This window comes from Astatotilapia calliptera, chromosome 3 (assembly GCF_964374335.1).
Source record: "Astatotilapia calliptera chromosome 3, fAstCal68.1, whole genome shotgun sequence".
Taxonomy (NCBI): Eukaryota; Metazoa; Chordata; class Actinopteri; order Cichliformes; family Cichlidae; genus Astatotilapia; species Astatotilapia calliptera.
Genome location: NC_137424.1, coordinates 8,515,897 through 8,543,059, shown reverse-complemented (window position 1 = coordinate 8,543,059; position 27,163 = coordinate 8,515,897). Strand labels below are relative to the sequence as shown.

The window sequence follows — 27,163 nt, the reverse complement described above, 5'->3', positions numbered from 1 at the left end:
AAAGGAGAGACATCCATGGCATCTGAGGAAGAGCCTCAGAAAGGAGAGACATCTGAGGCAAGAAGAGGGGTCCCTATTTGCCTCCAACTCTCTCAACAACACCAATGACCAGGACCAGGGACCACGATCTTCCCCAGTCCCCCAAACCCCTGACAGGCCATCACCCTCCTCCCCCTCCCTTTCTCCCTCCTCCCCACACCTGAAATTCACTGAGGAGATGATGGAGCGAGTCAATGCTGGGCTCAGATCTACCCCCCGGCCCAATCCCTTTTTGTCCCCCATAAACCCCCCACCAGAGCGGCCAAAGGTTCGCCATCGAGCCCCGCCCTCATCAGAGCAATCGAAGTCACATTGCCCAGCCTCGCCCCCCTTAGTTCCTCTTCATGCCCTGTCTCCGCAGTCTGATGCGTGATGTGTGAAGGGTCCGGGCTGCGAGGATTATGGCAGTGATGACTTTTCCCAGGAGAAGCTGGGACCCTGTTTACTAGAAGGTTTTAAAATTTCTGTACTTTTAGGTGACAGGAGACATGTGGCCTGGTCAAAACACAGAGAGCTGCACTCTAAAAGATCTTTAAACATAGTAAACATACCTTGTGTGCCACAGACTGCTCCCAAACACGAGGGGACAAGTAATACGTCTAAAACACTTAAGTTGGCTTTATTAAACATTAGATCTCTAGCTGGGAAAACATTTTTAATTAATGATTTAATCACTGAGCACAGCCTTGATTTTATGTTTTTAACTGAAACTTGGTTGGACCAAAGTAACAGTGGAGCTGTTCTCATCGAGACGACCCCTCCTAACTACAGTTTTATCAGTGAGGCCAGGGTGAGCAGGAGAGGAGGAGGGGTTGCTGTCTTATTTAATGAATCATTTCAATGTAAGCAGCTATCTCCTGGAAGTTTTCAGTCTTTTGAATATGTGGCTTTACAGCTGAAGGCCCCATCCAAAGTTGTGTTTCTTAATGTTTACAGGCCTCCCAAATACTGCACAGACTTTTTTAATGACCTCAGTGAACTGCTGTCTGTGATCTGTGTTGATTTTGACTGTGTAATTATTGCTGGGGATTTTAACATTCATGTGGACAACCCTCAGGACAAAGGGACTAAAGACCTGAGTAACACTCTGGGCAACTTTGGGCTGACTCAGCATGTAACAGAGGCCACACATAATAGAGGACACACTCTTGACCTACTGATCTCCAAAGGCCTGAGCATTTCAAAGGTTACTGTGTCTGATGTGGGCCTGTCTGATCATTACTGTGTTTTCTTTGAAAGTAAAATCTCAGCCCACACAAATATATCAACAACAGTGATCACAAAACGGTGTATAACTGAACACAGTAGTGCAATTTTTAACCGGGTCTTCCCATTAACACCTGACCTGTCCAGAGGGTCAGTCAATGAGCTCGTCAATAGCTTCAATGCTAACATGTTAAATGTAATGGACACTATTGCTCCCATTAAGGTGAAGGTTATCTCTGGAAGGAAAAAGTCTCCATGGAGAAACTCCACACTGGTGAAAAATGAAAAAAGAGAGTGTAGGAAAGCTGAGCAGGTTCACTATGACATCTATAAAGAGAAACTTCACAATTTTAATTTACAACTGAGGAATGCAAGGAGGTCCTACTTCTCTGACATCATCACTAAAAACAGCCATAATGCTCGGGTCTTATTTTCTACAGTTGACAGGCTAACAAACCCTCCTGTGCCAGTGGCAGCTGAACTTCATTCGACCATGGCCTGCAATGACTTTGCCAAATTCTTCACAGAAAAAATCCAAAAAATTAGACAAGCAATTGGTACATCAACAGCAGATCCAGGATATGTACTGTGTCCACCAAAAAACTGTTTAAACACCATGAAACAGTTTCAACCTATTAACAGCAAAGACCTGGAGGACATCTTAGGTCAACTGAACTCCTCCTCCTGCTGTTTAGATGTCCTGCCAACAAGTTTTTTCAAAAAGGTCTCAAAGACTTTAGAGTCAGACCTGTTACAGATCGTCAACTTTTCTTTATTATCAGGTGTTTTTCCAGAATCACTAAAAACTGCTGTAATCAAACCTATACTGAAAAAGGACAATCTTGACAAGACACAAATGAACAACTACAGGCCGATCTCAAATCTCTCATTTTTAAGTAAGATCATTGAAAAAGCAGTTTCTCAACAGCTCAGTTACTTCTTAAAACATAATAATTGCTACGATGCCTTCCAGTCAGGTTTTAGACAGAACCACAGCACTGAAACCGCTCTGACCAAAGTGTTTAATGACATATGTCTGAATACAGACAGTGGAAAAATGTCAGTCCTAGTTTTACTGGATCTCAGTGCAGCATTTGATACAGTTGACCACAACATATTACTCAAACGACTGGAGAACTGGGCAGGTCTTTCAGGAACTGTACTAAACTGGTTCAAAACATACTTAGAAAACAGGAAATACTTTGTATCAATAGGTAACTTCACATCTGAGCAGACAAGCATCACATGTGGAGTTCCCCAAGGTTCCATCTTGGGACCCTTTCTGTTTAACATCTACATGCTCCCACTGGCACAGATTATAAAGAACAACAAAATAAACTGTCGTAGCTATGCAGATGACACACAAATATATATCACAATGTCATCAGGAGACCAAGGCCCCGTACAATTTTCTCCAGCTAAACAAAAACAAAACTGAGGTAATAGTCTTTGGCGCCAAAGAAAAACGATTACAGGTCACCAGAGAACTTCAATCTATACATCTAAAAACCACAAACCAGGCGAGAAATTTGGGTGTAGTGATGGATGCAGACCTAAACTTAGAAAAACACATTAAGACAATAACAAAGTCAGCTTACTATCACCTCAAGAATATTTCAAGGATAAAAGATCTGATGTCTCAACAGGACCTGGAAAAACTAGTCCATGCATTCATCTTTAGTAGGCTTGATTACTGTAACAGCATCTTTACAGGTCTACCTAAAAAATCAGTCAGACAACTACAGCTCATTCAGAACTCTGCTGCTCGAGTCCTCACTAAGACCAAAAAAGTGGACCACATCAGTCCAGCTCTGAGGTCCTTACACTGGCTGCCTGTCCGTCAGAGGATAGACTTTAAAGTTCTGATGCTGGCCTATAAAGCTCTGAATGGTTTAGGACCAAAATACATCAATGACCTCCTGACCCAGTATGAACCATCCAGATCCCTCAGGTCATCTGGATCCAGTCTTTTATCAGTTCCCAGAGTCAGAACCAGACACGGAGAAGCTGCATTCAGCTTTTATGTTCCTTATATCTGGAACAAACTCCCAGAAAGCCTCAGATCAGCTGAAACACTCAGTTTATTTAAATCCAGGTTGAAGACTCACCTGTTCTCAGCTGCATTTGAATAAAGCACCAAATCCACACTTTAAGCTTAAATTTCAAAACTTACATTTAACTACTGATTTTATCTGTTTTGATTTTATCTGTTTTGATTTTATATACTGTTTTGTTTGTTTGTTTGTTTGCTTGTTTTAATCAATTTTAAATCATGCTTTTTATTTGTTTTTGTTTCTAATGTCTCTGTAAAGCACTTTGAATCACCTTGTTGTTGAATTGTGTTTACAAATAAATTTGCCTTGCCTTGCCTTTAAGCGAAACATTCTTTGTATGTGAGGAAAATGCTGTTCATCCTCTTCAGCTCTAGCGTAGACAACTGGCTTTGCCATGTTTTCATGTGTGTCTTCTTTCCGTGTGTCCGCTACTTTGAAACGCTTGGGCCGCTCTGCCCGCCACAGTTTCAAGCTGGTCATGTGACTGCATGGCCACATCTGATTGGTAAAAAAGTTACCGGAAACTCCACTGGCGGCATGTTATCTAATGTGTTAAACTAATTATTTTTTAAAAAGTAACGAGTCAAATTTTGGAAATGTAGCAGAGTAAAAGTACCGTTTCTTCTTCACAAATGTACTCAAGTAAAAGTAAAAAGTATCGTGCAAAAAGGGTACTTTAAAAGTAAATTTTTTTTCCAAAAACTTACTCAAGTAAATATAACGGAGTAAATGTAACTCGTTACTACCCACCTCTGCAGACGGGCAAGTATACAGGTATACTATGAACAAATATACATATATAAAGATGAAGCACTGTGAGGTAAACAGATCTACAGAGTGCTATGAAAATATCTACAGTAGTGGAAGCGTAGCTCTCTGAACAGACTATAACAGTGTAGGCACTATAACAGAGACTACACCATGTCAGTGTCCTAAAACTACAGCAGTAACCAACGTGGTGAATGTTGATAATGAAAGGATCATGGTCACTGGGAGGAGGAGTGTAGAAGGGTTAGGTGAGTGTGGATGGAAAGGCTCAGCGGGGACTGAGTTCAGTAGGGTGACAGCTGTGGGGAAGAAGCTGTTCCTAAACCTGCTGGTTTTAGTCTGAAGGCTCCTGTAGCGCCTCCTGGAGGGGAGGAGGAGCTGGAAGAGTTTATTGGCAGTATGAGAGGAGTCTGAGAATGATGCATACTCGGCGTAGAAATCTCTTTTTGAGCGTTGTGTGATGGAGAACTTTGCTTTGTGTAATGTTATAAATACTTGGATAATCCTCAGAGTCTCTGGACTTTTACTTAGAGATATTATATTCAGTCCTGTGGATAGTTATATACTTAAAAATATATTATCCTCTCTGGTTACTCTGGTATAAATGACTCTGAATCACTTTATGGTAAATAACACACTATTTGCAAATTTGCAAACTGTGAAAGAATTCCAGATGACAAGTCTGTAGTTCGACATACAAGTGACGACCTTTGACCTTCATCAGTTTTTATTTAATTGTGTCAGAGAAACTCAAACGTGCTCTTCATGCAGCTGAGTACATTCAGTGTTTAAAACGGAAGCTGTGCAGGTCTGAGATCAGCAGCTTTGTGAAACACCAAGCTGAGGTCCTGTTAATGCTGATATATAGTGACACAGTTACATTTCAATTTAATTCAATTTTATTCATATAGCGCCAAATCACAACAACAGTCACCTGAAGGTGCTTTATATTGTACAGTAGATCGTACAATAACAGATACAGAGAAAAACCCAACATTCATATGATACAGGGGTGATTAATCCTTTTGACTTTGTTTTTATCAATAAAACAGCTGCAGCTTTCACTACAGCACATGTGGTGCTTTAACCTTTGTACTGTTTGCATCAGTTCATTCTGCAGTTAACATGTGAACATGTTGGATGATCTGTCTGCTGTCACTGGGTGGTGCTGAGGTCTGAATCAGCTCCTGCAATCACAAAGAGAACAGAACCATCACAAACTGAAATATAAAGTTTATCTCAAATCTGAAATAGAGCTGATCCTTCTGTCCTCACACACCCAGGATCTGAAGTTCTTCTCTTACATTTCTTTAGTTCTTCAGCTCTGCTCACATACGAGCTGTTTATTTCTTAAAGCCGTATATACCAACAGATTTTCCAATATAATGTTAACCTTTGAGTTGTTGGTGCTTTGTGAATGTGAATCTGCATACATGAGCAGACGGAGCAGGTTTCAGTCCTGGTTCAGTCTGCTGCTGCACCGTGGTCACCAACATACAGAGGTATCATAACAAATATTAATGCTTTTTTCCCTCTCAAAGGATGTAAGCTGTACTGCACATGTAACTTTGTGAACTTACCTCAATAAGAATGATTCAGACTGTTTTATTTAACCTGAATATTTGAAACAAACTTAGTAAAAACAATACACAGAGTCAGTGCTAAAAATGTAATCCGAGGAAAAATGAAACACACATTTTAACTTAAGCTGCCAAGCAGAAGTATTTGGTTTGAGTACATAAATATTAGGCTTTGCTATTTAATCTGTAATTAATGATTAATGAGGGGTTACTGAAGTGCAAGCCTTTTTTAAAATATGTGTTAATATCCTTACAGATGTGGCAAAAGAGTGAAAACATGCTGCTGTTTGCACATATTGAATAATCAGCTCTGCACAGGAGCTGCAGCAGAGTGCAGCCTGTTGCTCTTACAGTGTAATACTCATAATAAAAGTACAGTAACTGTGGTTAGTTACTGACTGAGCAGCCCGGTGCGTTTCTGCTCATTTCGTTCACCTGCACGGGTTAGCTAAACAAACTTTACAAAACAAGTTTTGCCGATAGCCGAGTGCCCATCTTAGCTAGCTAGCTAAGGATGTTAGCTACAGATTAGCTTACAAACACCTTTCACTTACCAAAAATATTGTGGCGGCTCTCAGGTCCTTCTGTCAGGCAGACACTGAAGAACACCTGAGTCTGTCAGTTTGAAACAGTCGGTAAACGCTGGACCTCCTCTCAGCGTCCCCGCTCTATGTGCCGTTCAGAGATACGCAAGTTTCTTCATGACTGCGGCTGCTGCAGATATTAGGTCGTCCATGATTTCTACAGTCACTGGTCAGCAATATAATGTGCGCAAACATATGTGGCTCATATATGTGGCTCTGAAGCCCCGCCCCTCAAGCGCACCCTCAGATGCCGAAGCAGTGCCAACTAATTGAAGCTGAAAAAATAACTGTACGTGGAAAAAAACGATGTAAGTGTGAAAACCACATGAACAGTGAGTTTTTTCTTTAAATTTCTATATTTATGTTTTTTCACTATCATTTCACTTTCAATACATTTGTTTCAGTTTCAATATTTTTTCAGTTTCATTTTAAGGTGGCATCGTTTTAACCTCATATGTGGGTTCAAAGTACAAAAAAGTCCAGTTGTTTCTCTGCCAAACTCCTTAGACTGGAAGTTCTCATGTTATATTAATGTCCCACAGAAAGATTAAGGCAAAGATTAGGACAGGTTACAACTCGTGAATTTTATGTACTTATCACAGTTACAAAAAAGAATCTGCCTGAAGTCTATACATCCATACGTCTCATCATACAAAGCACTGATCTCCTACCTGCTGATGGAGCTGCTTTGGCTGGCTGTTCTTTAGGTTCTTCCATCATCTTTCTATAAAAACACGAGAAGATGATTTTACCAAAAGAAACAGTGAACACAGTCTGGGTGTCACATCATATGAATTTGTGTCATGGTTTAGTGTACGGGCCACACACACTGAAACTGATCTGTGTGAAAGAACACATCGATGACATGTGAATGCAGTGATAACCTCATCATAATAGAGGTTTTTACTTTTTCACATATTTGTTCAGTATAATGATTAAATAATCTGACAATACAAACCTAAAATACTTTGTTCCCTGTCTGCGACTTTGTGCGTCTCTGCTGTTAGTGCTTAAAGGAAGTTTTAAACTTAAAATCCTTCCCCACATGTGACTGTGGTCTCTGGGGCCATTATCCTGAAACACTGGGGCTCAGCCCTGAAAGCTTTGCTATCTTCACCTGATAACAGCAGCTGTTTAAAGTTATTGAGTTTGACAGGGAAGTGAATGTAAATGTGAGACACTGTGTGCTCACAGCTAAAGGCTGCAGTCAGCTGTGTCAGAGCGTCCAATGATCCTTTAATAAACACTCAGAGCTCCATGTTGATGAAGCTGTCATGTGTGAGCTTGTGAGGCTCCTTTAAACTGGCTCTGCTCTGTCAGATGCTCACCTCTTCTTCACTGTCTCATCAATCTGCTGCACTCTTCATCTCCTCCTCTCTCTCTCTGCTGTACTGTTTGAAAAAACAAACAAATCAGCGTTAGCCAATCAAACTCTGTGCAGATGCTGCAGCTACAGCTGATATGTCATTCAGCTGTTCATCAATCAGCTTCTGCTGCTGTTTATTCGGCTCTTACTCTGAACACGTGCAGATCTAGGAAGATTTTCTTGGGGTGTCAAAATCAAAGCGTTTGTTTTTTCAAACACACGTGGAGGTGTTTATATCACATATGGTTTAAATGATTCAAATGCAGTAAGTATACATGTTTCATATATCGTCTATAACTGAATTATGTTCTGTAGCCTACATAATGAAACACTTCAGTTGCATAAAACGTGAATTTTGATTTTACAGTGGGCCAAAAAAGTATTTAGTCAGCCACCGATTGTGCAAGTTCCCCCACCTAAAATGATGACAGAGGTCAGTAATTTGCACCAGAGGTACACTTCAACTGTGAGAGACAGAATGTGAAAAAAAAAAAATCCATGAATTCACATGGTAGGATTTGTAAAGAATTTATTCGTAAATCAGGGTGGAAAATAAGTATAAATAAGTAAGTAAGGATCAGCAGAGTTGAGGTGTTGGAGGATTGGATGTTCCAAACACAGCTGCAGTCAGAGAAACAGATGCAGAGACAGACGAACATCATGTGCTGAAGATCAAACTCTGTACAGACACAGGAAACAGCAGCACCGACTGTGATGCTCTCAGTTAGCAAAAGAAAATGAAAAAGAGAGAAAAGCTTAAATAAATTGCTGATTCTTACAAATTTACTTTAATAAGCCCCACGCTCCCGTACCGGGGGCAAAAGACATGTGTGGTATCCACAGAAATCTCTGCTAAAGTCTGATAGAAAACATTTCTACAACCACCAAACACACGAAACAAGCAATGATTAAAAGAGTAGTTACATAAATGCCCAAAAGTCCATAAACAAACAAAACCATACAGACTTCATGTAACCGGCTAAAGAAAGGCTAGTTAGCTCCCAGAGCTATCACCGATTCCAAACACCAAGTTTCACCGCACTCCGACTAAAACTCACTGAATTAGTTCCAAAAGAAGACCACAAAAACACACAGCGGCGCAAATGTGCTAAGACAGATTTCCTCCTTTTTGCCAGTACCTGATAGCATCGTGATTATCAGCAGCTACCACGGCTGCATCAGAGCCACATCCATCAACAACTGCCATTATAGAGACTGAAAATGTGACGTCAGTCCAGGGTAAAAGCGCAAAGGATTCTGGGAACGAGTGGCAAGCGGTACTAGTGGAAGCAGGCTTTCACATGAAAACAGTCACACAGCGATAAAAAGACACACAAAGAATGGCAAGAAGCTGTTGTGTTATTGAGTGCAATAGTCGCATGACAGCCACAGGAAGCCGACGGATAAAGAGATCGGTTTTTATCGGATTGCGTCGTGGAAGAGAAATTGTTTAATCCATGTTTCCGAAGTAAAAAAGAGCTGACAGATGGCCTGGTTTACATCTGTAATGCCAAAAAAATCCACCAGAAGGCGCTGTGAATGTAAACAGTTGGCTCTTCTTATACCTCTCCCAAACAGGAAGTCAGAAACAAACAAAAAAAAAACATCCAACATATTTTCAGTGTTTTTGATTAAACTAAGATAGGAAGATATAATTTTTGATATATGACAGTGTTAGAGGACTTACTAAACAGATGTATGTCACCTGACAGCATTAAAAAAGTGAAATTAAATATTTAATTTTTTTTTTAAAAAAGTGGTCAGCCGAACAGTTGATTTGTCCCTTCATGGTGCTAATGCTAACATAACCTAAATGTTATTAATGTTGATTATTTGCTATAAAATCATTGTTTATCCATTGCTGTTGATAAATCAAATTAAGTGTTAATTTGATTAACATGATCCAGCTCTCCAAGACCAGAGAATAAATGCTACACCCTAAGACCCCAATGACCAAAACCACAAGCAGATGTGCTTGATTTGCACTGTTTTTTTTTCTCTTTTTTTAAAAAAACAAAAATGATTTTGCACAGTAGCATTCAATCAGAAGTGGCCTGAATGTGAGTATTTTGTGCTGTATCACATTTTTCACATTTGCAGATGAAAAAACTATGTATTTTGTTGTTTGATATTATACTGTCCTTTGATGGAATGAAAACAGCAATGTTCACCGGCATGCTGCTAGAAATAAACTGTATCCAATGCCCTGGATAGGTTTTGTTATTCATTTAATTTTAATTCGGCACTTTATTTAATTTTTTTCAACTGTATTATCTAATGTACTTGTATTTGCATGACACTCAACCGTTTGGTACAGATCAATATTTTAAAAACTACAGGGTCTATTGAAAAAAAATGATTGTGGTTATTACTCACCCAACTCAATAAGAAATGCAAAAAAGAAAATTCCATTGCTTTTTTTCTTGGTGAGGACCTCAAAGGGCTAAGAAACCTGGCCTTAATCACAACGTTTTAGCTAATTATAGGCCTATTTCCAAGCTGCCTTTAGTTTCCAAGGTTTTAGAGAAAATTGTTTTTAGTCAACTGAAAGATGACTAGATGATAACGGCATCCTTGAGGTTTTTCAGTCAGGTTTTAAAACCCTTACTAGCAATGAATCTGCATTATTAAGGGTTTTTAATGACATCCTTCTGGCATGTGATTCTGGTAACCATGTTGTTCTTGTCTTGCTTGACCTAACTGCTGCTGTTGACACCGAAGACCACAATACTCTAATTCCTCAATTAAGTGATGTGGTGGGTATTGGTGGCCAGTGTTGGGGAGTAACAGAATACATGTACCGCCGTTACGTATTTAAAATACAAAATATGAGTAACTGTATTCCGTTACAGTTACCGTTTAAAAAGGTGGTATTCAGAATACAGTTACTTTGTTGAAATAAATGGATTACACTGCTGTACTTTCCTGTTTCATTTTGTCGCGGGTCAGGACTGTTTGGGTTTTGTTTGACAGCTACGTTCTGTTGTTCCAGGCGGCAGCGTTACGGTTGCCATGGTTACAGGGTGACGCTGAGAGAGCGCCTTTTTGTTGTTGCTGTTGTTGTTGTTGTGCTAAGCTAACAGGCAGAATGCTACAGGTATAGCTCTAAAGAATGTAGCATCATGGGCAGTGTAGTCCGTGCTGCAGGGAGAATGGACTGCCATACCCGTTATGTGTCTGTGAGCGCGAGGAGGGAGAAAAAGGAAAAGTACGAGTTGTCATTGAGCAAAAACGGGAGCTGGAAGCATGTAAATATAATAATAACCACTTCAGCCAAGAAGAGAGCCTGATGAGCCCAGCTGTAAGTAAGCTATTAAGACTCGACTGTACACCGTGTTCGTGTTTTCCTCCGAAACAATAAGTTCCGTTGGAGCAGCCTTTCAACGCCTCTCTCTGTCTCTCGCAAGAAAAGTTGACCCAGACAACAAAGTAAAGCTAGTTTTCAGCTACGAGCCGACACGAACCCGACGTATTAGCCAGAGGTCCCTTTACTACGGTTTGGAGCCGCAGACCTTCAGTAATATTAATAAATCACAGCAATAGTACATTCATGTGTTAGGAGGTGGTGGGTAGGTGTATTGTTGTTGTTTGGGTTTTGTTTTCCTTTTTGGCATAGGTAGGCGAGGCGGGGCTTGATGGCATTCCGGCACACCTGCGGCACATCGGACGTCATCAGTGAGCGGTTTTATAGAGCCGAGTCACGGACGTCTGGTGTCGGAGTATTGCTGCTGTCACAAGTGGTAACGTGTTAGTGCAAGCTGAATCTGCTGATTCCATGCTGTGGAGCTGCATGTTTTAAGGATCCACTTTTTGCCTGCTTCTCTTTTGTTTTAGCCTGTTCCGCTGCCTGCTCGCCTGCCTCGTTTTTGGTGTTGGCTACTGTGGATCCGCAACGGAGAGCTACGTTCCATCAGGCTGTGATCACTGCTGCAGCTGTAGTTTGTGTTTCAAGTAAGCTCTCCAACTCTCCCCGTCCACTTTTGTTTAACTTTCGGCTATCAACGGTACTCCGTAAACTCTGTTTTGTTCCTCGTTGTCAGGTAGCTCCGGTGCGTCATCTGCATACCTCGGCTTCGTCTCATCTCTTCGGTGTTACTCTCCTGGCACATTTTTATCTGTCACTGTATATAGCCCCCTTCCTTGTAAATATTCCCTATTCTGGTATATAAACTTGCATCACAACTATCCTGTGCCCGTGTGTGTTTCTGCCACTTAATCCATCCGTGTAAGATTACCTAACATCATGTAGTTGTAAACAGCATGATAATATGTTAAGTAATCAAAAGTATTCAGAATACGTTACTCTCATCGAGTAACGTAATGGAATACGTTACAGAATACATTTTGGGGCATGTATTCTGTAATCTGTAATGGAATACATTTTAAAGCTAACCTTCCCAACACTGTTGGTGGCACTGCACTCAATTGGTTAGGTTTATTTGTCAGAACTTTCTCTGTCAGCCTTCTCGGTTCCAAATCATCTTCTGCTCCTCTGTCATGCGGCGTCCCACAGGGTTCAATTTTAGGGCCACTGCTCGTTTTACTGTATTTATTGCCTCTGGGTTCCATCTTTAGAAGGCATGGGATCGCATTTCATTGTTATGCCGATGACTGCCAAATTCATTTGCCACTGAAGCAGAAGGGTGGCATCTGCATAAAACCCCTCATGACATGCCTAGATGACATTAAAGCTTGGTTGGCTCTAAACTTTTTAAATTTTAATAAAAAGAAAACAAGTTGTTGGTGTTTGGACCCACTGGTCCCTGCGAGTCCTCTGTAGATTTGGGACTCCTGGAAGTTTATTTTAAACCTGTTGTTACTGATCTTGGTTTTAAGTTGGACGTGATTTGAAATTGGAGAACCAAATCAGAGCAGTGGTGAAGTCCAGTTTTCATCATTTAAGGTGACTGGCAAATCTTTTCTTTCACAGCAGCACCTTGAAACAGTGATCCATGCTTATATTTCTTCCCACCTGGACTACTGTAACGCACTTTATGTGGGGGTCAGTCAGTCATTGCTCTCACGTCTGCAGCTGGTTCAAAATGCTGCTGCACGACTCCTAACAGGAACTTGTAAAAGAGAGCATATAACCCCTGTGCTGGCCTCCCTGCACTGGCTGCCTGTGTCTTTTAGAGTTCATTTTAAAATTCGTGCCGTTTGTCTTTAAATGCTTTCACAGTCTTGCCCCGCTGTAGCTCTCTGAGCTTCTTCATCTCCACACACCGTGTCAGTCTCAGGTCAGCTGACCAGCTGCTCCTGGAGGTACTGAGATCCAGGCGGATTTTATTTTTTCTTTATTTTATTTGGCTTTTATTTATACCTTATGTAATTTTATTGGGGGGGGGTTGGATTTCACAAGGAAGTCAAACAAAATGCAGTAATTTGCAAAACATGCTGCTAAACACAGCAGTACTACAAATTATTCCACCTACTGAAAAGTGGATCTAATGTGGGCAGACTCACACTTAGCAAATAAACCTGTGATGTGAGAATGTAATCAAACTGTTGATCAGAGGCAAAGTAATTTAAAGTTTTATGATGCTATCGTCTAATGTTAGCTGACATGATGTTAGCTTGTAAACTTATGTTGTTGTCTGGGTCTCATGTCTGATCTGATGATAATAACTGTGACAACACAGAGATTAAATAAAGGACGTTGGTGGGACTTCTTATGTTAGAACTATAACTTCAGTTAAGGAGTGAGACGTAAGGTGACAAGGAGAATGAAGAGAATGAGAAAGAAGTAACTGGGAAGAGAAAATGAAAACACAAATTTGAAATGATCAAATTTGTGTTAACAGATGATGGTGATTTTAAAGATTCAAGTAATTTAAAGTTTTTATCCTATTTGTTGTTGTTTTTTTCATATTCTTCTATTTGCAAGAGGTTATTAATAAAACAGGTTCTCTTTCTGGTTTCTCTTTTTGGACGCACTCTCTACAGCTTATCACATCCAAAATGGCAGATGTCAAGTACAAAACCTCGACAGAAACAATCAGCAAGAATTTTAGCATCAGTCCAAAATAAAACTGTCCAACTACAGAGTTTTAAAATCCAACTAAACTATGAACAGAGATCTTTTACAAATAGGCTATTGATGAGATGACAGTGGTAACAAAAACGTACACATCCGCACACACAGACAAAATGGCGGGAGAGCGTTTAACGGTCGACCTCATGAGTCCGTTACCGTGAACTATGGAGCGGCAGATTTGTGCTGGAACTGAGCTGCACACAGCTGATGTTAGCCAGGAAACATTACACACTGCTAACGTTACCTTCACACGGAGCTCCACACGGAGACGATCAGCGTCAGGCACAAACACCAAGTTCAGAAAAGAGGAACTTTGAGCAGGAAGGAAAGAGTCAGAGCGGCGTTTGAGGACACGTTTACAACCACGAACATCAGAATCTGTCTGTGCTGCATTCAAGTGCAACTTGGAAACTCACTAATCTCTGTCATGTTGTCCAAAGATGATTTATTTCTGCTGGTTTTCTTGTTTGAAACACAAACATGTGTCAGCACTTTGTTGTTCTTCACCCTGCTGCATTTGAATATTTCAGGAGTAAACTGATCATAAATTCATGAAGTCATGAATGAAAGTGCAGACTGAGAGTGGATCACATGATGTTTGAGGTGTGTCATGTGACATGTTCAGTATTGTCACACATGTCTAGATTGTCCCTGATATCATAACTGCTCAAACACTGATGATTATATTTGAAGAATTATTCCTGATGGCAGCAAAGTTTGAATGGAGCTCTCTGTCTGTGCTGATTTGTCGCCCTCTGGAGGTCAAAGCACAAACTGCATGATGTCACTGTAACCACCACAGTGACAGGAAGTGTTTTTAAATGATGAAATATGTCAGTGATGCTGATAGTGTGTTCATCACAGACGCTCAGGCTGACATGAATCAAAGTTAATGTCATTATGGACCAAGGACAGTACTCTGGGTCTCCTGCAGAACAACTCGAGCTGTGATACCTGAATGAAGAGCCTCTGCTGCTTTAAAGAAGGAGGCTCGAGGCAGAGGTGAGGTGCAGACCAACCAGCTTTTATTCAGCAACTTTAACAGAAGGATCAGAAAAATAAAACTATACAGCACAGTGATGCTGACTGAAGCCACAGCATTAAACTAAACAAGCATCGGATCATCTTTAACAACATCTAATAAATAATGACAACTATTTACTCCTGTATTTCCTACAATAAAGCCTGTTCAGATATTTGTTGCTGATGGAAATGTAAAAGGCTCCCAGGAACCAAAGGACAAAAACAGAGGCAACAGTCACAGCTGCAAAGGATCCCCTAACACATAAACTGGTTCGAAGATATTTTCTAGCTCTGCAGAGGAGCTTGATTGCACGGACAGTAAAAAGTGGATTCAATAACAGCAGCGAGCGCTGAGTGATATAACGGTGCTGCGAGCAGCAGTGCAAAGGCTCACACAGAGACAGCAGCTACACTGTGTGTGGATGTGATCCACAGTCACAGCTGTGGGTTTCAGTCAGTGTGTCTCTAACTTCATGGTCACATTTCAAAGCTTATTGGAGCCAGAAGATGTTCAAGTAAAAGATTTATTGCTGTACTCGTCTACCAGGATAACAGGAGGTTCATAAAGCTGTGTAATACTTCAGCTTTACATCATGGAGTAGTAGTTGTGTCCCTTTGTGTTTATTAGTGTGTTCACACGTCTACTTTAACTTCACTCTGTAATGAAAGGATTCAAATCACTGATAAATACATACATGCTGACTCTGAGTCTCAGTGAAGGAGGAAAGGATGGATGAAGGCAGCCTAGTGTGGGTCATGTGTGTCCAGCAGTCATCCAGGGCCTGGATCCATCTGTAACAGGAAGACAAAGTCCAGCCTGTAATCATCCTATCAGGCACAGCGTTTCCATCCAGCATCCTGACGACGCTAACAACCCGTCAAACGTCTCCTCTGGTCCACAGAAGTCACACTTCCTGTGTCATGTTTACCTTTTTAAGTGTGCTATTCAAGCCTGTGTGACCAACTCTGACTCTCCAGATTCCATCCTGGTCTCTGCTGCAGCTTCTTCTACACGACTGTTTTCTGTATAATAATATCTGCCTTTCCCGTCTCTGTCCCAGTGTGCCTGCCACTCGTCCTTCATCTTTACCTTCATTATACTCTTCACCTCACTTTCACTGTATTTTATAGTCAAACCTGCACGACTTCTTCTTGCTGCACCTTTTTAAACTTATCGTCCTGTTCATTGCATCAACACCGATATTCACAGGGAGCCATAAGAAATCCACTTCTATCCCTCTGTGTTTGATTCTATACAGTAAATGAAGTATATCAAAAACAATATGTTGCCTAGAGTCTGAAGACATATCACCTGTGCTCACTAGCACGCTGCTAGAGTCCCAGCAAACCACATACCTCCATATTAGTGCGTCCTCCACCCAGTTCAAGCCAGTAACATCACTACCAGCTCCCAGTATAAACTGCCACATCATCTGTAATTCTTTTACTCATCACCAAACTTATTTGTGGGAGAACAAATGCAGCAGCCGTTCTTTTATCTGACAGTGTTGACGCATCAGTAAATATCCTCACATGACCTGAGGACTTTCCCACTATATGAACCTGCTTTTAGTCGCCCCTCCTCCCTCGCCACAAGCTTCCTTTACAACATAACTTATAAAAAACAACTTTATTGACAATCAGCAATAACAATTACAGACAGTCTAGAAGAAGAATCACATGATCAAGGAGCAGAAGTTTATGGTTTTAATAGCTTTTACATTTTGGGAAAGTTTTAAAAACATTGTTTGGTTTTCTTTCTAAAGCGTTGAAAGGACGGCTTTGCATCAGAAAAGTAAGATCAGCAAATGAATCCATTAAAGTTCTTTTGCCTTGTTTGCAAAAGAAGCCAAACAACATTTGTGTTACAAAGAGAGACTTCAGAACAGATCAAAGATCACAAACATCAGGCACTGATGGAAACAGCCAAACACAGAAACAGAGGCACCAGCAGGTGAAGGAGGCCTGTTGTAGAAATGACTCTGAGTGCTCAGGTAGAAACGCATGAAGAACCAGTGCGTCTAATATTTGGAGACCAATCTGTGTTTGAGCGTCCTGGATGAAACACAGATCATGTTGCAGAGCGAGGACGTCGTCTTTCCTCCCGAGTGTGTAACTACAGGACGTGTGCAGAAGGTTTAATCGTCCTCCTGACAGTTACTGATGAACGAGTCCTTCAGGGAGGCTCCAGGATCACTGTGGCTTTTACCAGCTGCTGCTAAACTGAGAGGTGTTGCTGCTTCATGTGTGAAGATGTTTGCATGGCTTTAACAGTGCAGACGTTCCTCATGTGCACCCATTTCATATGTTTCATTGTGATGTTTAGTAACATCTGCTTTCCTCCTTCAGGCAGACGATAAAGTGAGCTCAGCCTTAAACATGTGGAGAGAACGTTTGACCGACAGTCCTGGGACGACTGCAGAACAATGGTTTGTTTTTAATGATAAAGCTTCATAATGGAAATAAATGCTGAGCCTGTTTCATGATGTTGGCCCTGCAGCATCAGGCAGGATTAATACTGTAACAAACGTGTGTCACAGTTATAATGACTTTAAATGAAGACTTGGGTTGGATGGAGATGTCAGCTGGATTTGTGCTGACTGTCACTTTAAATGTTTTCAGTTCAGCTTCTAAATCTACTTTTGTATAATGTTTGCTGAGTTTTGCACTTCATGACGCTTTTAAGAAGAGCCAATAAATCCTGACTTTACACAAAGATAAAGGTTTAATGTGTTTAGTGTGACAGTGGAGGAGAGCGCACATAATAAGAGTCATTAACAGAATGGTGACAATTATAATCTGTCTCATTTTAGGAGCAGCTCACAGGCACAACAGACTACAGAGCAATCAAAGCACCAGTTAAACGTCCATGTGACCGGCTTACAGCCAATGAACAATCAGTCCCCACTGTCCCCACCAACATCACTGTACTGGAAAGACTGTGCTGCCATGGTCAGAGATGAACTGGTACTAAAATGTAAGGCAGCTGATGTGTGTGGCCTTAGCAGCACAAATGCATCACGGCTGCAACGCTGCAGTGTGTTTAAACATTTGGACATTTCTGTGGCTTCAAACCAGCAGCTGCTCTGTACTCAGTCGTGTTTGTGTGTCTGTCAAAGTGATTGTTGTCTTTAAAAAGCCTTTTGTGTTTGAGTTTTGTGAGCAGTGCCGAGCTTCTCTGTAGTCTAAGCTGAGTCGATATATTTGATTCCATGTTTGGTGTGATTTTCAAAGTCAGCAGCAGCAAACGCTGAACAAGCAAAGTTTGGGCCCATCAGAGACAGCAGTGGATCTGCTGACCTGTAGGTGTTGGAGGTGTTTGTGTGCAGCTGTGGGTCAGTCAGCTTTATTTCACTTATCCATGACAGAGCGCTGTTAGCTGTGAGTTAGCATCCACTGAGCTGTTTCATCTACTCTGTCACTGCCAGCAAGCAGAGCCCAGGGTTGGCTTCATAAGCTGGACGTGGCCTTGCTCAAGGGCACTTTAGCAGCACGTTCCCAGCAGTAACAGAGGGATTCAAACTGGTGACCCTGGAGTAGGAATCACCCAGAAAAGTCACCTTATGCCAGAAGTTTTAGTGAGACGGGAACAACATTACAGCTCTGATGTCATTGACCTGTGCAGTGAGGACATATTGAACTGTGAGGACACAGCTTATAGGTTCAACACTGACCCTGGGTCAGCATGTGCAGGTGACATGGTGTTGGTGTCACCACTACAGACAGCTCAGGTTCAACTGGTTCTTCTTTGATTTGCTTCTATAGCACCAAGGTTGACAGCAGTCTGGTCCAGTTAGCATCTGAATCCATAAACGTGTGAGCTCGTCCCACCAGAGGACGTCAGCATCATGGGGATAATGTCTACAGCAGGAAAACACAGGGACAGTTGGGTTTGCTGCACATCTGGAACACACAGTTAGCTCAGATATGTTCATGTCGCTAACACCAATACAGTGACTGAGTGCTCTATAGCAGCTAATGCTAACAACTGTAACACTGCTGTTTGTCATGGTTTTCAGACCAAATGATAACAAAACGTTGGGAAAAGTGAAATATTGGAACATGAAATCATAAATTATTACATTTAAGCAACAATAATACAGCTAAATTTCCCCTGTTGGCTCATAAGCTGCTCACCTGGATGCTACATCAGTGCAGTCCTCTCTGAACATTAGCTAATCAACACACACACACTTATTGTTGAGAGGCTGACTTCACTAAACTCACAGAAACTCTTAAGAAGCTCCTCAAATGATGACTTTGGAGTTTTGTGTTACTGTCAGTGTATAAAAGCTAGAAAAGGAAGAAAAGCAGGAGAAATGATCAAAGTGCTGCTGTGTGCAGGAAGAACTACAACATGTTAGTGAGAAACACAAACAGGGTGTGAAACACACTCCAGAGGAAACGCTGTGTGCAGGCTGTCTGTGACTTCCTGTGTCTCTGCCACAGTGACTGGGACAGACACCAGTGAAACCAGTCACTGTGGTCATGTGCTTGTAGCCAGCAGCCTGTGATGTGAGGCTGCTTGAGTCAGTCGTCTGCTTCCACCATGTAAACCTTGGTGTCTCCTACATGCACAGATGTTTCCTGCAGACTGTGCTGCTCCAGCTGTCACACAGATGTTGAATCAGCAACATCTGTGTCACGTCCTCCCTGGTCCCACAGATAACAGGCTGCATACAAGAGGCTCACCTCTGCTACCTGCTGCTCCACTCCCCATCGCTGTTTTGGTCAGCAGGTAAAGGTGAAGCCTGGGACATGGAAGCCTTTACAGCAGAGCTTCATGGGCCTGTCCAGCAGCAGGCTGAGGAGACAAAGGTGACAGAGTTCGCTGTTACAAACAGTTTCTCAGCTTTGATCTAAAAGAGCTTCTTTCCTGTTAAAGCAGCTGAGAGTGAGCACATGTTCTCCCCCTGAGGTTCTCATGACAGAGGAAGAACTCACAGCTGAGGAGGACCAGGATCTCCATCCACTCACAGTCCCTGCAAACAAAACCACCATTTGAACTTTAACATTTGTTGTCAGTTCTTGTGTCACTCAGCACATCTCAGCTGTTCCTCTGAGTTTCTTCTGAAAGTCTTCCTGTGATTGGCTGTTCACAGACACATGACTACATGAATCAGCTCCACATGTTCTCAGCAGCAACATCTGGGCAGCTGTGACAGGTTAAAGACAACATGTTTCTAAGTGCAATTAGAAGAAGAAGCCAGTAAAGACGCGTCTGTGATGCAAAGCAACAGAAGAGCAACGTGAGCCACAGTAAGTGATGGAGGATGAACTGGTCCTGTCTCTGTTGGTGGGCTTGTATACTGGCAGGAAGGAAGCTTCTCTGGGATTTCTCCCTCAGCACCAGTGAAGCCTCTGTTTCTGTCACTATTGTCTCTTTGAACTGTGATTATTTTGTGCTTTCACAGCATTTTCCTGTTTCATGGTGTTTTAGAAGCAGCAGTGTGTGTGAGCTCTCAGGGCCACCATCCATCCTGTGTACTTGTTGTTTGTAGTGTCACCCGTGCAGTGATGACCACAGGGTGGCGCTGTGCTGCATCACAGGCAGCCTGAGCTGGGCCTGTTCCATATAACATATATATCAGATGATGATATGAAACATCGTTTGTTTCATGGTGTAAAATATGTTACATGGTTGTGATGCTCACTGTAGTGTCTGTATTAAAGTTCTCTCTTTCTCTTATATTTAATATAACCACACTACGGACGCTCGTTAGCAACAACGCCGGTAACACCATCGCGTGGCTCCGCCGTCCGCTTCTTTATTTTCCACATAAACCTTTCACAATAAAGCTCAAGATCCTATTGAGACTTTTCAAAATAAAACGAATCACATGAAAGAGCATGCAGAGAGTTTAGGGATGAAAAGCCAAAAAGAGCCGTCAGGGGCTAAAACATGAATGTTACAACAGGCTTTTCCCCGCAGCACGCCGTGTGATAAATACTCACAAATACTCACAAACGTGTTGTTTCATGCGTCGGTCAAACACTCGACGCCCAGCTGGAAACACTTCAGGGAAGTTCATCTGCCCGAGATTCAGAAAATCGCCATAAACGCTTCATATTCACCTTTACATGGAATATAAAGGGAAAAGAAGAAACACAGTGCTGTGTCAGCGTTAGACATATAGATATATCCTTGCTTTTAATACATTTGAAGGTGGGTGGGAGAGGTGCTTCTCCGCGTAGTCTACGGTCTCTTTGGGATCGCTAAAGCTTTTCCTCACATCACCATGGGTCACTAACAGCTTTGCAGGGTATAGCAGTCTGTACCTGACGCCGGTCATCCCACGTAGTCTTCCTCTCATATTTGCAAATGCGGCTCTGCGTTTCCAACAGAGGGAGGGAAATCTGGGAGGATGTTTATTTTAAAAACCCTTATACATCAGGTTCTTGTTCTCTGCAGCTTTCAGCAGAATTTCCTCACCAATGTGGTAGTAGTGCAATCTCAAGATGATGGGCCGAGGAAGATGACTTTGTTTGGGACGCTGGCGATTCACTCTATGTGCTCGATCGATGAGTGGCTTCTCCTGGAGAGATAGCGCCTCCGCCAACAGGTGTGAACCAACTCAGTCATCTTGGGTCCCTCTGTGCCTTCTGGTATTCCTGCAGTTCTTAAATTATTCCTCCTGGAGTGCCTCAAGAGCTCCACATCTCTCATCTAACTTCTTTACCTCCGCAGACAAACGCTCCACAGTGGCCTGGAGAGTGGCGATGGTGTCAGAGTGGTTCGAGGCACAGTCCTGCAGTTCAGTCAAAGTGTTATCATGCCTGGCCACGTCGCTTTTTATGTCCGAAATTGAGGGCTGGATGCTCTGGTTCAAGGATGATATCTCGCCTCCTATGGTGGTAGAAATCTCTAATATGCAAGTGTCCAGTGCTAGTTAGTTAGTTCTAGTTCTAGTGGTTAGTGGGGCTTTATTTGATGATTCTAGTGTGTGTTACATTGTTGTCATATTGTTGAGTCGCAGAGCTGTACAGTGTTACAGTTTCTGTAGAGTCTGGTATAAGGAACTCAGATCCCTCTGTGAATAATGTTCACTGAAACTGATCTGTAGTTAATGAACTAGTCAGGATTTACACTAGAGAACGTTTCTGCCATTACATGGCCTGTATTTGTAGAGCGCTTTACTCGTCCCTAAGGACCCCAAAGTGCTTTTTTGCCCAAGGACACAACGACCGAGACGGTCCAAGCCGGGGCTCGAACCGGCAACCTTCCGATTACAAGACGAGCTGCCAACTCTTGAGCCACGATCGGCCCACATATTGTTGTCTTTTGTTGCAGACACCAAGTGTTGAGATCCTGTCTCAACCTCCTACATTCTTCCAGCAGGTTACACATTATTTTTTGTATTTGGAATCAAATATATGTGTCAGTTGGGCCTAGTGCAGGGGTCAGCAACCTTTAACACCCAAAGAGCCTTTTGGACCCGGTTTCCACGCAAAGGGTCAGGGTTCGGGAAAACACTGGGAGCCGCAAATACTTTGTGACATCTAAAATGAAGATAACACTGTGTATATTGTTTTTACCTTTATGCTTTGTGTGAACAACTACAGTGTGTTGCTTATGAAATCCATGAAGTGCTACAGAGAAAATTACATTTGATTTATGTAATGAACACATTTTGAGCTCTTAAAGAAATATAACAAAGGAAAGCTGAACTACAATGATCCATGTAGCAAACACAAACTGTTATATCGCCTTTGGGCTTTTGGAGCCTTGACCTGACTTTTAAAAAATAATTGGAAAAAAGCTCTATGCTGCTACAAAATGAAAAATAGATGTTTGCAAAATTCTGCCTAAGTATGTATTTTATGCTGACATAATGTGGATCCAAGATCCATAACTGGCCTACCTGGGGCTGAAAGTCTCCATAAATGCAGGCGTTTCGGCGGCTACACCGGCTTCCACGAGTGTGACGCTTATTTTGAGAAAATAATAGAATATAAATGTATTTTTATATTTCAATATCACAATAATCTTCCAATGTAGAACTACAAGTTAAAAAAGAAGTAACATAAATCAAATCCACTTCAGCTAAATACTTCTCATTTATTTCCATCTTACATGCTGTGACTGCAGCCATTCCCACATCTCTGTGAATGGGACTCATGGACATGGATCAGTGGTTGTTGATCAATGGTCCTGAGAATCTGCATAATTAAGATGAAGGAACGGAGCTCCCAGCCCATCGTTCCTGCAGCTGCTTTCAGTCTTTATGCAAATGTCCTGTTTGTAAGACTGAAACCTGCAGCTGAGACTGAAGACGTCACCTGATGATGACGACACGTTTCTCCCACAAAACGCTGCGTCCAGATGAACAGAAGCAACAGACTCACTTTCCTGGATGATTGAGATGCATCAAGACTTCATTGTGTGTTACTTCTCATTCAGCACAGACACATTATTCCTGTTAGGTCATGTCAGCTGTCACTCAGTACAAGCACAACTGTGAACAACACAAACTTCTCTTCAATGTGTCACAGAAACACTAAGTGTGAGAGCCTGTATGACACACAGGACAGACTGTAAGCTCTGCTGGCTGCACAGCACTTTGTAGCAGTTTTCCAACATGTCCTCCACCCGTGATGTCAGTGGTGGGACCCCAGTCACAGCACTCAGCACCACCTCCTTTAAATGGATTTTATAGCAGTTCCTCCCGTTACTCGGTGCAACGCTTCTTAAATGTGTTTTTGCAGGATAAAACACAGCAGGTGGTGTAGAGAGGACGTCAGCTGACGGAGCAGAGGGAGGCAGACTGTGGATAAATGACAGAGTGAGAGGAGAGCAACCATGACAGAAGCACAGGTGTGGCAGATAGAAGTGGCTTTATAGACACTTATTGTCAGTCCTCGTGCATGCTGTGGAAATAAGTGTCTGTGTCATGAGGTGACATGTGAGCTTATCTTTGGTCAATAAAGCTGAACGACCAGTTTTCACTTTGCTTGTTACGCTTGTTTAGTGACGTCTGGGTTTCTGTGGAGCCCGAATTTTGATGAGTTCTGGTGAAATCATCTGAGATCATCTGAGCATCGGTGAAGAGTCAGCAGAGAAAGTGTGGGACAGAAGTTTGCTTTGGACACATGGACTGAAATCAAAAAGTAACAAACAGGATTTCCAATGGACAGTATGGAGAAGTGAAAGTACACAAAGGCTGTGCTGGAACACGTGTGTTACACTTTTTGACAGCTGAGAACAAAACACAATATTTTGCATCATCTCTGCAGTGTCTCTTCTTTCCTCTGCTGTTGTGCTTTTAGCTCCAAACTGTTTCAAATGGTTTGTCAGCAAGCTGACCTCTGACCTCTGCAGTACTAACTCCTGACCCGTACAAAGAGCGGGCGTTTCTGACCTTTGACCTGCAGCTGTATGTCTCTCAGTCTCAGTTCTTCTCTCCGTCACTGATGGAGCAGGTGTAGTTGCTGCTGACAGTCAGTCGTTTGTTTTCTCAGAGTGAGGCTGAAGTCTGAACTGTTCAGAGCATCAGGTCTCATCAACGTGCGCTGCTGTAACGCCGCTTTGTCCTCTGAGATCACCAGGTATGAAACCTGAGTGCTGACAGAGCAGCATGTTCCCCCTCATTCACCTCCACCACCACAGCCAAGGCATGCTGGGAAACTGAGGACACACAGACGGAGAACTGAAGTGTCTGCTGTGTGTTCATCTCAGAGTCCTCACAGGTGACACATTAGCTCCAGAACACCAAGCCAGGTGTTTGAAGCCTGACAGGGATTCTTCCCATCCAGAGGGAGGATTTAGCTGCACAACAATGAACATTAGTGTGTAGTTTAGAAACACAGACTGTGCCTGCACTGCATCTAGTGAAGAAAAGTGTTACTGCCAGAGAACCAGGCTCCTTTAAAGCAGCTGATATTAAGGTTGAAAAATCAACAATAAGCTGATGTAATCAACGTTTCACAAAATGGTCAGCAGCTAAAATCTGGAGCCGTTCTTTGGTGGTAATTAACAGTTTGTTCTTGTTAGCTAATTATGTAATTAAAGGTAGCAGCAGAAGCCTTGTGTTGAAAGCCCATTCACTCACACATTCACACAGTATGTGTGTGTCTGTGTTACACTGTGGACATCCCTTCTGTTGGAGCGCCATCTTGTGGCAGGTTTAAGAAATGTTCTTCTTGTAAATCCAAACTGATGCACCTCCATAGCAGACTGTGGAGGCTTTCAGTGACATGAAGACTTGATTTATACTGTCATATTCTCCTGTTACACAAAGCACAGCACGCTGAACATGGATGAACTGAAACTCCCAGCATCTGACTGAGGAAAAGCACAAATCATTCTCACACTGACTCCTGCTTGATTTTAGATTTGCTTTCAAATCCTCACACTTTCATATGAAGCACTAAATGGGCTCCAGACTGTTTATCTCAGCTTCCTGTCAAACACACTGCTGCTCACACCGAGGCTCAGTTTACTCCTCCAGCCTGGCTTAACCTGCTGTCTGTTAAAAACAGTCCCACACTCCTCTGTTTAATCCTTCTGATCAGACTCTTTGATTTTGTATTGTTTTTACCTGAAGTTGTGTTTTTGACATGGTTCTGTCTGTGAAATAAAGCTCACACACACACTGCTACAGTCCTTCATACACTTAGAAACGAAGCTGCTCCTTTCCTCAGTGCTGACACATAAAGAAGAGTTGGTTTTATATCCAACACGTCTGTGTTCCAGAAAACAGCTTCAGCAGCCTCTGAGTCTGAACTTGGAGTTGGTTATAAGCCACAGGCCTGTGTGCACAGCAATGAGGAAATATAATGCAGTAAGTGAAACATGGATGTGTGGAACAGATTATCCCAAAGGTTGATTCTGTTCATCTGGACGTTCTCAGTGAAACATTTGGTCTCTCGGTCAGGTGACTCCTTTAGTCTCAGCTGACTGCAGCTTTCCAAACCTTTGTCACTGGATCACTCACTTCATCTCCAACGTGTCCCTGACACAGACAGCTGGAGCCGTTACAGCAAAATCATTGATCATCGTTTTTAGAACATTAGCTGGTGTTGGTGGGCAGGCTAGCAGTGCTAATTGTTAGCACTAGTTCTGCTGCTCTCCCTTTGTCTCTGTTATTGTTGGTCTTTAGTGAACAATAGAAAGTGTCTTCATGAGACTGTTGCCTAATGTTCAAATGTAGATAACACCACCTGCACCAACCTGTTACACAGCACAACCCTCTGGTGTAGCTTTGGCTGGAGCACATATTGGCAGCTCCAGTGACATCACCACTCCATGGTGACATCATCTCTACAGACTGTGGCTGTTACATATCCTCACCTGGTAATAATAAGACTGTCCTCAGCTGCACACAGCTCCAAGATGAACAAACTGAAGTAAATACAAATTAGAGTTACGATAGATTGAAATCTTGTAATCAGAGCTAATTCTTAGTGAAACTCTCACAACATCATATCATGATCCTGGGTTAGTGTCTCGGTCTCAGATCACAACATCAGCACAGGCTTGGCTTGGGTGAGGTATTGAGTGGTTCTTGTCCATGACAGCTGCAGGTACAGTGCCATCAGCCATGCTGCACCACATGTCTGCCCAGGAACATTAGTGTGGCTGAGTCTCATGTAAACATTGTGCTAAAGTGGTGGGAAAGTGGCTGCAAGCTGGCTGCACTGTGTCCAATACTCTCAGTATGATATCCACAAACCTCTGAGTGTCACAGAGTGGGCCTGTGCTCAGCTCACTGTGCCCCATTCAATTCTACTTGCATAGTTTTACAAGTAAAATTAAATATACAAGTTGCTCAATGATAAGTTATTGTAGTAACAACTAAGTCCATGGTCATTATTTGTTAATAGTAGCTTAAAGCTTCTGCACCAATCATGGAGCAGCAGGTTTAGAGCATGTGGATCTACAAAAGTAAGTCCCAGTAAGATGGGCTGAGCCTTACATACTAGAAGAAACATGTCATTCCCAGCAGATGAAGTGCCCTTTAAAGCAGGATCTCACTTTAAACCTAAAGAACTTGCTATGAGCATGCAGTGCATTCATGGTTATTATTCATACGATTGTGGGTCGCTAATAAAGTGCAACTATCACATTACATTTTATTATTAAATTGTTGTTAACAATCCCTTCACTTCTGCTTATCTAATTCATGGTTGCAGGATGGCTGACAGCTTCCATTAGGCAGGAGGTAATGTCCATTCTGGCCACAGTGCAACCCACAATGTGTAACTGACACTATTATATTGCATTATGTCACATTGTTACATCTTTTTAATAAATGATGACAGTCAGCTGAATTTGCTGCCCCCTTGGTGGAGGACATCAGGATCAGCAGCTGCTGCTCCATCACAAACACCACAGAAGAAGAACAACACTGGATCAGATTATCTGGACGTGTTTGACAGGGACAGTGTTCATGTTCATGGACATCAGGACAAAAACAGACGATGGAAACCTGCCAGATTTGAGCTAAACTGCTCGTTTCCATGTGTAGTCCCTGGAAGGTCACATGACCAACAAAGACACACAAGCTGTG

General features: G+C 42.2%; 2 protein-coding genes across 5 annotated transcripts in view; one reads left to right on the top strand and one right to left on the bottom strand.

Moving 5' to 3' along the window:
* The window catches only part of LOC145424140 (NLR family CARD domain-containing protein 3-like), a 39,575-nt gene extending 25,463 nt beyond the window's left edge, over window positions 1–14,112 (bottom strand). Inside the window, exons 1-3 of one of the 3 annotated variants that reach the window (XM_080297058.1) lie at window positions 13,876–14,112; window positions 7,560–7,622; window positions 6,903–6,955 (exon numbers count right to left, since the gene is read on the bottom strand). In XM_080297058.1, the coding sequence (XP_080153184.1) occupies window positions 6,903–6,951 (49 nt within the window). In that variant the 5' untranslated portion in view covers window positions 6,952–6,955; window positions 7,560–7,622; window positions 13,876–14,112. The remainder of the gene's footprint in view (window positions 1–6,902; window positions 6,956–7,559; window positions 7,623–13,875) is intronic. The other 2 variants (XM_080297048.1, XM_080297053.1) reach the window with 2 other exon arrangements.
* The window catches only part of LOC145419379 (protein NLRC3-like), a 234,404-nt gene that overhangs the window by 65,518 nt on the left and 141,723 nt on the right, over window positions 1–27,163 (top strand). The window lies entirely within an intron of this gene.